The following is a 12,648-nucleotide window of genomic DNA, read 5'->3' on the forward strand; positions in this document are numbered from 1 at the left end:
TCCATGTCTGTCTGTCTTCTGACCCTGACTTCAGTTCCTTATGGACCGAGGAAGGCTTGGTAACTTCATTCTATTACTTTCATAATCTTATTCTGACCCAAAATAGTTCTCATAGTTCTCCTCAAATATTCCAAATAAAACAAATATAATACTTTAGTTATATTCTGCGTGTTTAACTGAAATGTTGCGAAGTGCAGATAACCTGCAAAGTTCTACTTCCTTATACGCTGAAGCCCAAAACTTTCAGCTATAAAGTACTCTTTCTGTGTGCTGGATGGACAGCGTCCAGACACAATCCACTATGAGAGTCAGCTGCAGAAATTCCATTAAGGGGTCATCCTAAGTCATTAGGAAGTATATATTTCTGTTGCATCCTAACTTAACTTTAGTTGCTTTGTCTCCTGTCCTTTTCCAGAATATCTGAAGGTGATAATTTTTAATTTAAAAAAAAAAGAAAGAAATGGAATGCTGCCTTGAAAAGTGTGGCTCACACATTCCCAGTGTAATCAACATCCTGATTCACTGAAGCCCTTAGGCAAGTGTAAGCCATGTGACCTGAATCCCTAGAAAACACAGAGATCACCCCAGATACGTAATCACTCAAACCAGTAGAAGGGAATTTGTGGCTAATAAGGTGTTGAAGATGGGACCGTCCCTTTTGGCAGCAGCAGAGTTTTCACCAGGTTATGCATGTATGAATCTATAAGCTCAGTTTCTGAATGAGTGAGCCAATATGAATGTGGGTTGGTTTGTCTGTATGTTTTCAGAACAATCTTCTTTTTTTATGACCAATAAGAATAGAACCTAATAGAAATATTCCACAGGTATGTATGGGTGTGTTTAATTGTAGATGAAGTTAATGGGTTGTATATGTGATTTGCCGAATAGAAATATTTTTTTTTTCATATGCCTAATGTTGAGTGTATCCAAAAAAAGAAGCCTGCATAGCTTGGACCAACCTTCTCCTTGCCCTAGAATCAGAGACTTCTGTTGAAGTGAACAGTACAATATAGAGACTAGAAAAAAGAATGATCTGATCCTGAAGTCCATCTTTAGTTACAGTTAGGAATTTACTCTGAGGATTAATAAAATCTTGATCTTAGTCAAATGAAATGTGAAATTAGTATATGCTGGTTTATTTATATAATGAGCAGAATTTGGCCTTGTGTCTTGAAATCACTCTACCAGCCCATATGTGAATTTATAAAACATCCTTTGAATAGAAAAATGGAACTAAAATTAAAGGGGAAAAAAAACCCAACAACTACAAAACCAACAAACCAAAACTACATAAATATTTCCTTGAGTAATCAAATAGGCAGGATGAATATATATTTCTTAATGGCAACAGGATAACTTCAAAGAATCCCACTCTTTACCTTTGAAAATGCACTGGAGCATACAAAGTACACAAGCCATTTTGAAAGTAGTTTTATTTTATATGCACAGGTTTTATGCAAAGTGCCTTAAGAGCCGAATCTGTGCAAGCTGATTTGTTATCATTGCTTCACAGCCCTCAGACTACTGTCCTTTGAGAAAACAGGGAACAGAAACGTTGTTGTCTTGCCTCAGAGTCTTTCCATTATGCAGTCATTTATATGTAAGGCAATAAATGTCCTATCCAACACTACATGTAACCACTACAGCATGAAATTAAACAGTTCACCTAGCTGGGGAAAGACTCAGAAAAGGCTGGCTGTATCATTATTAGACAGTTCAAATTATAAGTTTTTTTTTTACCTTGGTGAAAATTCATCTGGGAGGACAGTGGTGAGGTGTCTGATATTTTCTCATGCAGTCTTTTCCTTATCACATGACTTCTGTTAAGCTGAGAGGCTGTGCTGTCTTCAGTGACTACCCGCTCTACCTAGAAGACAGTAGTACTGCAAGTCAATGTCATATGATACGTGGACTTCAGACTCTCATACTGAAGTGATCCTTGCTCTCTGCTTGTCAGAGGCTGCTGATTTGCTTGATATAAGCAACTTCGTTTTCTCAGATTAACACAAAGCAGGATTGAGTTTTGATGGCTTCATGGTCTCATGCTAGCTGTGTTTAAGAGAGGACGCCCTCTGTTACAGCGGGAAATAAAGTGTGTAAGAGAAAAGGCCATCTCAGAATGTTAATGAATCCTGCTTGAAAACAAAACAAAAAGTATTTGCAGCATGTTTTCTTCCAGTTTCATTCAGCTTGTCAGCAAAACTGCTGGTATTTCAAATCTTTAAAAAGACTCAGGTGTTCACTTATGAATGACTTCATGTGGTCAGGCTTAATTGCATGGCAAATGTTCAGCTCCACTCAAGGATGAATGAAATTCTCAGTATGATGTAAATGTGATTTCTTTGAATTTCACAAAGTCTGAAACCAGAGTGGCAATGAGGAAATCTTCTCTTGTGTAAAGTCCATTCCTTTGGCCATTGTGAAGTCTCTGTAAATGTTATGGTTGCTTCAATATTAACCAAAGAAATGAAGGTACTGTAAGTGCAAGCACTGGATTTGTATCATTTCCAAGGAGTTTAAGAGTGGTGTGAGACATGCCTTCATTCCCTCATTGACTTATACACATGCCCACTCAATTTCCTGCTTAGAAGTCTAGAACCAAATCTCACTTCCTCAGTTTTTACAAGCATTCATTTCAGGCACTTGCTCACCTGTATCCCATGTTGCTGCTTACTTCTCTCGCTAAAGATAAGGAGACAATTACTGTATGAGAGTAGTACCTACCTCACTTCCCACAGCAAACTGGACCATTTTCTTTATGTAGACATTTGCTGGGAAGGAAGCAGATTCCTTCTGATGTGCCTCACATACTTCCAGAATTGATTCAGGAGAAAGTCTTTTATGTGGCAGATCTTCACATAGTGTCAGCAAGAGTGTGTGTAGTTGGTCACTCAGCTGGAGAGACTGAGACAAAATGAAGACACTGTCAAATGACATCTCTCAGTATTATGAAATCATGTGTAAACTGGGACCAGCTATTTCTGTAACCCTTTCACCTTGAGTGAGAAGTGGGCGCTTCCTTTAGGCTTTGGGAAATTTCCAGACAGGCAGCATAACAGCACTAAATCGAGCCTCCAATGGGATCCAGGATAGCCTTGGAAGGAACTGGCATGTACAAGGAGGTTCATCAGCCTGTACAGGGCCTTCTTGGTGACAACAGCTCAGTCTGATCCACAGCTTTGCTAATTAGGCAGCGAATCTTACAGATTCATGCAAGTAAGACGTGGCAGCAGTAGCTTCAAAAAGGTGAGGAGTTCTACCAGCCAAAATTATTGCCATAGAGACCAGGTATATAAATTTTGGAGTAATTTAACTTATAGAGACTTATCTCTTAAACCACATATACACATGAAGGGAGGTTAGATCTACTAAAAGCTTGTGTTCTCCAAATCAAAAATATGCAATCAAAGGCAATGATATAGAAATGAAGCAAAATGTGGGACACAGGTCTTTGCAAAGATTCTGGATAAACAATAAATGCAAAATTTCAACTAGCAGAGATGCTGGTAGAATTTGCTCAGAAATAAGAAGTGTTATTTAGGTTTATTCCAGCATCATGTTCTTTGAAAATGTACATAAATGTGCACAGAATCACAATCATGCTGACATAATGTTTTTCTTTTATCTCTTCCTATCTTAAAACCATAGAAATGTTTAGGTTGGAAAAGACCTTTAAGATCGTGGAATCAACCTTGTGCTGCCAAGCCCACCACTAAACCATGTCCCTAAGCGCCACATCTACATGTCCGTTAAATACCTCCAGGGATGGTGACTCAACCACTACACTAGGCAGCTTGTTCCTTATTAGTCTTGGAATAAATCATCATCACTCTTAAAAGCAAGGTACAATTCATCTTAATGGGAATAATCCTGGCTTTTGAAGAAAAAGGAAAAAATAATTGAAAGTAAAGGTGAGGCCTAACTGAATTCCTAATTTGGATGAACTGGTGGTTTTGGTGAAGTCTGGACCTTGACACAAGCATTCTAATTCTTTCTAGTGTTCCAAAACATAAAGCTCCTCTTACTGAGACTTCAGAGTATACCTCTCAGTCTTTGAACATAATGATATAAAACAGAATAAATACAAAAAGAAAGTTTGTGTTACTGGCCTGGTTTGGAGGAACCTGGTAGTCTGCTGACCAATAGACGGTCATTCCTAAGGAATACACCAACATCTGTCAGAACAGAAAAGGAAACCCCTTATGAAGTCAGCATTAAATGCAGAAAAGCCTTGTACTAGAGAAACCATCTTTTTGTGCCTTTGGTCACAAAATGGCAGAAGACAAACAGATCATTTTTTAAAAAACTAGACTAGAGGAAACATATATAAAAGCACATTAGTGACTCTTGGCTTATGGACTAGATAGCATGCAATGAGTATTGCTCAGCTTGAGGGGCTGAGTCAGGCTGCTTTCTATCCAGTGATTAGGAAAAGAAATTTCAACTCCTTTCTTAGTTTTGAAGCTCTCCCATTGATGATTAAAGCTCTTTCCTACCTGACTAGTAGTCAAGCCCAGAAGGAGAATTACTGAAATAAGGGCCCTCTATTCCAAAGCTTCATATTTCTGCATAACATTTATCAGTTATATGGGAGTCTTAAACTATTGTCTTCTGCCTGAGGGAAGTACGCACTGGTGTGGTCATAGTGCTATTTAAAACTTCTAGGTACCAGACTGTTGTATCTTACTGTCTTGCCAGAGACACTCATTTGGCACGGAGAAGAAAAGTAAATTGTTAACAAAGCTGAACATTATTTCTGACTTCTGGAAGTGCTTCCACTCTCTATATAGATAGTATACAGTCCTGCTGTTTCTGGGACTAAAATTACCATATCTGGTCAAAAATCATGTTCATAAAAATATTCTTCCTATCTGTAGGCCTTCACAATTAATATATTTCTGCAGACCTTGAGGACTGATGTTCAAAATTGATTTTGATGTTGACATGCACGCGTGCTAATCTAATGGCAAGCTGCAATATACATGTAAATCTGTCTAACTGTAGCCTAGTTTGTTTAAAAATGTAGTTTGACAGTAGATACCTGGTGTGCTGCATTAAAACCCACGAGCTTGTCTTCATGAGGTACTGTCAAGATTCATTTTGTAATATACCTCACCTTTGTTAGTCCAATGCGCTGGTTTTTACTTTGTCTGTGGAGCAATTCCGGTGCACTGAAAGGGACGGTTTCCATCTGAGGTGCATTGTTTTGGAAGGACAGATTTCCTTCAGCAGACAGTAGTACTGACCATGGACAAATCACACAGATGACAGGGTCTGAAAAATGTTGAAGATGATGATGGAGTTCTTAGTGTTGAATTCCTTGCACTCAGAAAATTGTATTGCTAGCTTCTCACTTTCATAGTCAAACCAGTTTCCTGTAGTACCCAGAACTCAGTGGAATCATGTTCATTTATGCCCAGCTGATTTTGTCAGCTGGAATTCAGTGATGGTTAAAGACTTGATTTCTCTCTCACATTATCTCAAACGTAGAAACAACATACTGATTTGAGTGGATTTCTGAAGCCTAAGGAAAGGCAGAATTACATCCCATGTGCAGATTCTGGAGATCTTGACATTTTTGGTGGATCTTTTCATGTGAAGTACAAGAGAATATCAGAAGAGTAGAACACTCCTTCCAATAAAGTACAAATACTTTGAAGCTGGCATTTGCAAAGGACCTTAAGTTAGCTTCCACTAAGCTGCATGACCATGGAACAAATTTCTGTGGTGATATTTTTTTGTTCTGTGTGCTGCTTGTAGTCAGTCAGCTCTGCATTTTAGTAACTTCTCTTCCAGTGTACTGTGTCTAGCAAGGCCAAATTACTTAGCCAGAAAGTCAGTGTCAGCAATCAGTATCTTTTTATTTCCATTGCACAGATGAAGAAAATGATGCAGAGCCCAGCTTTGATGACTACACCATGTCAGTCAGCAGAAGCTGAAGTAGCAGTAGAAACAAACTTCCCAAATTCCCTTGCTATAACCTACTAAGCTTTTTTTTAAGTGGCAACATAATTTCCAATTAACCTGAACTTTGTGATTTTTTTACCAGAATGCAAATACGAAAACTATTCAAACTAAAAATTAGATTAGATACTACCAGTAATGAACAGCCATGATATTTTAGCATTATTCACATTCAGTCTTTCTGTCTGTGTGTCAGTTCTGTTAAAAGACAGGGTGTATTTCAAACAGAAGTGTTTTCAAAGGAAAAATGTAAGCTACTAAACCTGTCAAATTCCTGAGGACATTAATAGGCCTTAATAGCCCTGACCTGCCTCACTTGAGAACTGTTCCCATCTTCTACCCATAGTACTAGGCTCCAGTTAAGCTCAACCTGAGGCCTTGAGTCACTGCCAGGTGTAGGAGTGCCTAACTCTGGCTCAGCCACAGCCATGCCTTGCCTGACTGGACCTCATTGATCCTGACCTACAGACTTACTTCCCAGCCTGACCCCAGACTTGCTGTGTCGCTGTGGACTTGATTGGTGATCGCTGGGCTGTCTGTCCCTGGTTGCCCACACCAGACCTGATCCTGACTTAGCTTCCCAGCTTGACCTTGGACCTGCCTTGACCACACAAACTTCTATGGTGGCATGGATTCTTAGTTGTCAAGCTCAGATCTGCCCTGCTTACCTACTTTGGGTTCTGTGGGATAGTGCCCTGGCTGGCACAGCCCCTGCCCTGCCACCCTTGTAACTCCACTTAGGTCTGGGCAGCCTGTCCTTTAGGGAACAGCTCGTCCTTGCTGTTCCCAGAAGAAATCTATTTGAAGGTGTCTCAGTAATGGACTGGATTCTTCTTGCAAAGGGCTGAGTACTCTTAAAAAATGTCATTGCAGAGAACCACTGAGGTCAGTCCCAGTGGTCTGAAGCAGGAGTGGAAGCAGGAGAATGTGCAGTCTTCTGCAAATGCTCTGCACTTGCATACGTGAGTTAAGTGAATTTGACCAAAGACGTCCAACTGATTTCATTAAAATATTGATTTTAAAAGCATGATAAAAAGCATCTAACATCAATCTGTTTACTTTAAAAAGAGGAAAAGCAGCATTAACTATGGCAATATTTAGATACAGGGTTCCTGGAAATTTTCTGGCTGATAAACTACTGTCTTCAGTCTAGACTGTGAGAACAGAAACCATTCAGGTCTCCACAGGAGACGAGCTCAGAAAAATGCCCTAAATCCTTTGGTATTTTAGTATTTTAAAATTGCATCTTAAAAATGCCAACTTATTCTTATGCATGGTAACTTTTACATCAGGAAAATGGTTTGTAAAAATGAGTAAAATGTTAAGCTGGGAACTCATATACACCTTGAAGGTCTGTATAGCCAGAGGACTCAGACATTCAAGACTTATGGACCACTAGTACTTGCAGTGGGCTGGTTTTGGCTAGGATAGAGTTAATTTTCTTCATAGTAGCTGGTATGAGGCTCTGTTTTGGATTTGTGCTGGGAGGAATGTTGATACTGTTTGAGCAGTCTGCACTTGATCTATAGACCAGTTTGGTTATATGTCTCTAGTTCCTCTTGCTTTACTCTTCATCTTCTGATCATAATGCCTCAAATTTATCTGGTACAGCACAGGGAACATAGGCTGATTATCTCAATCCAATAGATAACCAACAAGTTGTTTTGGTTTGCTTGGTTGGTTTTGGTTAAAAAAAAAAGCCCATGAGATCAGGAGAGCATAGTGTCAGCTTAGCATCTGGTACTGAGTTAATAAGGTATGATGGACCTGAGCAGAATATATCCAGGTTGGTGTATCTGTGCTGCACTCCTTGGCATGTTCCTGGTGCCTGTCTTGCCTGGTCTTTTCTATCCTCTTGTTACACTAGATAATAGAGAACTCATGATACAGTCAACCTCCTATAGTATTCTAGTCCATTAAAAACTAGTCGGTAATAAAAGTTTACCCATCCAGCTACAGCAGAATTTACACGTGACTTATTTCAGTATTTTTGCATTTTGGTTCTACATGCTTATGAGGTAAGAACACATCTCATCCATTCTCCCTTCAAAACAATATCCGTTGTCATAAACAGTTCTTAAAATGTGACAGGTTGCTCAGTTATGCTCTCTTGTACAGCTGGCCAGCTTGGCAAGCATTCATCATGATGACTTGCCTAGTCATTATGACAAGTCATATTATTATCATCAAAGAAAAAAGTCTCTTACTAGCTGAATGAGGAGCCATGTGTTTTTGCCTGTCCTTCTCTATCAGTACATGAAGGACAAGATCCTAGCTGGCACTGCCTTTTCTCTGTAAGTTACACAGACTTTAGGAAGGACTCTTCTGTCCTGTTCCACCATGTATATAGCTGTACTTAAATTAATTAATATCTGATGTGTAGTAATTTGGTGTGAAGATCTCTTACGCAGGCAGAACAGTCTGCATGTAATCCCAGCAACACTGAAAGATTTCTCATTTTTATTAACATTGTGCTGTTATTGCCATTAGTGCTTTTTGTCTGGGGAAAAAAAAAACAAACCCAAACCAACTCACAAACAAACCAACCAAACACCCCTGCAAACCTCCTACACCACCCTACCTTAAAAAAAAAAAAAAGAAAAGAAAAATCAAAAGAGCTAAAATAAGTCAAGAGTGGATTTCCAATAGCAAGAAATATAAAAAGATGCTTTTCACCTCACCTTTGTGAAGGTCCTCCAGAAGCTGCACTGTGGCCAGGTACAAGAGTGCCCATATTTCTTCTTCCTCCAAAGGGCTTCCTTTTGCCCACAGGACCTCGGCCAGTGTCACACAGGAGCTGCTCATGCCTGCTGCATTAGAAACCAGATTTTGGACACACTAAAGTACACAGAATTGCCCAAAGTAAATCATGCTGATCATAACCCTACCCTACTTTCTCAATAAGAAATATTTTGTGAACCACCCTGCTTCTTTGTTTACATAAGGTAGGTATTGTTCACCCCTGTCTTAACCTGACTAAGAGTAAATAAAGTGAACTGGTGACTTCCTGTCGGCTTTTTCAGCCCTTTTACTCATCATTTGAAACCAACCACAAGATTCTGTGGGGCAAATAGTTTTTACTCAGGATATCCTTCATGAATATGGACTGTGCAGATTTTGTGAGTGGTTATATGAATGGTAGGGCATTGATTCTACTGCTTAATTGGATTCTCTTGTCTATAAAAACATGACAGTTAATCTAAGAGGAAAGAATGGCAAAGCAAAAGAGATGCACTGTAACATGAAAGGTTTATAAACACAGCCCAGCAGATCAATTGAGTTTCATTCATTACTCAGCAGATTGATCAGTAAAAGCTCATAGATTCTTACTGAATTCATCAATGATTTTCTTGGTCAGGTACTTGAGACTCAGAACTTGCAGTTCATCCATACCAATATACACATAAACTTGCTTTGTTTCACTAAATAGAGTTAAAATATTATTCCCTCTGTGAGCTGATGAATAGCAATTTAGTAGCTCCCAGCACAATGTCCTGTCTGACAGGTTCATGAGACTTGGCATACTGCAGAAGAATGTTGGTCCAGACACACTCCCTGTTTTATCTCAGCTGCAATATGACATCAGATCATTTAGAGAAAGCCACCCTGTAGTAAATCATAATTTAATATTGTACCTATTGAATTTATTCTCCTAATCCCAGCCAACTAGAAATTGACGTGTGACTTGAAGGATCAAGGCTTTTCTTCCTCTGAATGTTTTATCATACTAAATATTGTCAAAGAATGTTTTCTTCTTCATAAATAAATCCGATTTTTCCATTTCACCAGTTTTACAATTCTGTAATATACTAGTCTAGGCAGAGCTGCTCTAGGTTTACATATCTGTATGGAAAACTGAATCCAAGCTTAAGATTCACTAAAAAATTTTTGAACTTAATTTATGCTTTTGCTGTTATTATCCTGTAACAGTGAGCTCCATAGGTTCACTGTATGCTGGTTAAATAGGAGCATAATGAAAAAAGTTGTGCTGTGGTTTAATCTCATCTTGTTATAAGTACCACACAAGCTCTTGCTCATCTTTCCCTCCCCTCCAGTGGAGGAGAAGAAACAGAGAAAAAGACAAGGAAGCTTGTGAATTGAAATAAGAACTACTTAATAATTGAATGTAAATAAATATTATAGTGATACTAATAACATTAACGATACTACTAATAGTAAGTAATTGAAATAATAGGAAAAAAATATTATACAATTGCTCACCACCTGCCAACCAATACACAACCAGGTCCTGAGTAGCAAGAGTCAGAGCCAGAGAGCCCAAGAGCTGGAGCCCAAAAGCAATCGCAGCAGAGTCTGAGCAAGCCCCACGAATGAGAGTACGAAGGAGAAAGCTAACTGTCCCACCAACCCACTATCTAACGCATGAACAAACAAGCTTATGAGCAACGAAACAAGTGAGCTTGCAAAGGAACTATACAAACAAGCAATCTATAGCCCCCAGTCCCACTCCCATCTTATGTACTGAACATGATGTGCTGTGGAATGAATTGCTCCTTCGGTCAGTTTGGGTTAGCTGTCTGAATGGTGTGTCCCCCAACACTGCTTGTAGTGAGAAAGTTGAGAACACAGTTGCAGTATCAGAAGCTGAAAAACTCGTTGAATTGGTGCAAACACTCCTTAGCACCAACTAAAAAACACCCCACCAGTACTATTCCCAGGGGAAATCCAAAACGTAGCCTCATATCAGCTACTGTGAAGAAAATTAACTCTGTCCTGACTAAAACCAGCACAGCTGGAAGTGATACATCTATTTCTTTGAGGTTTTGACATTGTCTGTAGACCGCCAAGTGAGGACACTACAGCCTAGGATGCTATTGTCATATATAGGATTATAAACAGCACTGCAAAATGATTTCACTTACAGCCTGAAAATAGATCTTCCCCCCTAACCATATCTGTAGCCTTTATACACAGCCCACTTACTGCTACAATTTGCTCTCTGCCTGCAGTAGAATTTAGGGTCTTTTACAGCTGATTTCTTTGCCAGCTTCCCATTTATTATGCAGTCTTCAAGGGATCACTGCAAGAGCATTGCAATGTTCTGCAGCACCAACTTGTTGCTGATTAATAAACTACTCAGACTTTGATTCATGGGGTCTTGTCCTGGGTCACTACCTTCAAAACAAGGAGTCACAACATTGGAAGAATGATCCCTTGTTGCAATCACTAACGGATTATGGACCAACCTAGTGACATTTTAAACAGAACCAGAGTCCTAATTTTAGTCTCTGTAGCTTCAAAGGGTAGTAAAGCTTCTTAAGAACCTAACCTTAATTAGAAAAGACAGACAGATCTTCTTAATCTAAGCCAACACCATTTCTCTTAATAATAAATTACTGTGATAGCATTTCACTTAACCCTGTCGTACTGGGACTAAGCAATCAATTCACATCCCCAGAGCTAGAATCTATGTGGCTTCTCTATATGGGTAATCCACCAGACTGTTCTTAGTGCTGTTTTATTTGGGACCGAGCTGAGGGAAGGGGTACTGTATCCTCTGTTTTAGAGAAAAATTCTTATACCAAGTCATTTCAGTGCTCTGACTAGCTTAAATTACTCAATAAGCAACTGTCCAGAATGGAGATGTAACAGCTTTATAGAGCCAAAGTGAAACGAGCACTTACATCAGAGCTGCTTAGCTGTTGTAGTGAATTTTTTTTCTGAGAGTAAAAGTAATGTCTCTGATCAATACTAAGTATAAATTAAATGAATTCTGATAGCAATTATGTGCAAACTTCTTTAAAAAATTATTAAACTATATGGCCATGGAAATCATAATCTCTTGAAAGTATAATAAATTTTTGCTCTAATGCAATGTAGGTTTAACAGTGTGTTATTTTACAAGCAAATTGGCAATTGATTTTTAAACACACTGAGAATATCCTTTAATTTTGGGCTCTATTTTTGACTTTTGCTTGTCAAGACCAGCAGGATGTGGTATTTGACACAAATATAACTGTGTGAGTGCTTGGGGAAAAATACACTTCATTTCCTTTTGCAGCCAAGCTACGTTATGTATATGGTATGACAGTAATAGTGATACAAAGATAATGTTATCGTAGCACTGCACACATTCATGGTCCCTCAATTCAATAAAAGCTGTGATCCAGAACCAAACAATTCTGACCTTCTAACAAGCTACAACTGATAAGGCAAAGCAGGCAAATTAGGAGGCAAGGAGAAAAAGTAACCAATAACCTCTGCAAAACGGGACTTCACAGTAGCACTACAGATCAGGAAGCGATGGTAGATCTAGTTGAGCCTGCATGGAAAAATTATAGCAGCAGAAGGTGGTCACCCACTTTGGAGTTTGGCCAGGGTATAGAGTTTAGCACTTCTGTGTCTTGAAAAAGTAGCAAACAGCTTTCAGTGACAATTCATGCTCTGAGGTCAAAGACAAATCTTATGCTGAATTCTGTAGAAGAAGGTAGTGCCATCCAATTAGGCAAATTAGCCTAAAATATCCTCCCCGTTCTAATCTTTGCAACACATTCATCCATTACATGAACTGTCTCGAGTCGATAGATTTTCCCCTGGAAGAATTTAATTTACTTTTCTTGCATAGATATGAAAGTTACACTTGGCTTTTGCCAACCTTCATCTTTACTTTTGCTGCTTTGTTGACCATATAAAGACAACAAAAGAGCTAAAAACTATTACTTT

The 12,648-nt window shown here is 38.9% G+C and overlaps 1 protein-coding gene across 1 annotated transcript in view; it reads right to left on the bottom strand.

The window, feature by feature from the left end:
* The window catches only part of FRMPD2 (FERM and PDZ domain containing 2), a 38,179-nt gene extending 29,410 nt beyond the window's left edge, over positions 1 to 8,769 (bottom strand). The window contains 5 exon segments of the mRNA XM_010148883.1: positions 1,741 to 1,867; positions 2,725 to 2,904; positions 4,110 to 4,175; positions 5,117 to 5,274; positions 8,646 to 8,769. Of these exon segments, the coding sequence (XP_010147185.1) occupies positions 1,741 to 1,867; positions 2,725 to 2,904; positions 4,110 to 4,175; positions 5,117 to 5,274; positions 8,646 to 8,769 (655 nt within the window).
* Positions 8,770 to 12,648: the final 3,879 nt, after the last annotated feature.

The sequence above is a fragment of the Eurypyga helias genome, unplaced genomic scaffold, assembly GCF_000690775.1.
Source record: "Eurypyga helias isolate BGI_N326 unplaced genomic scaffold, ASM69077v1 scaffold6720, whole genome shotgun sequence".
Classification (NCBI taxonomy): Eukaryota; Metazoa; Chordata; class Aves; order Eurypygiformes; family Eurypygidae; genus Eurypyga; species Eurypyga helias.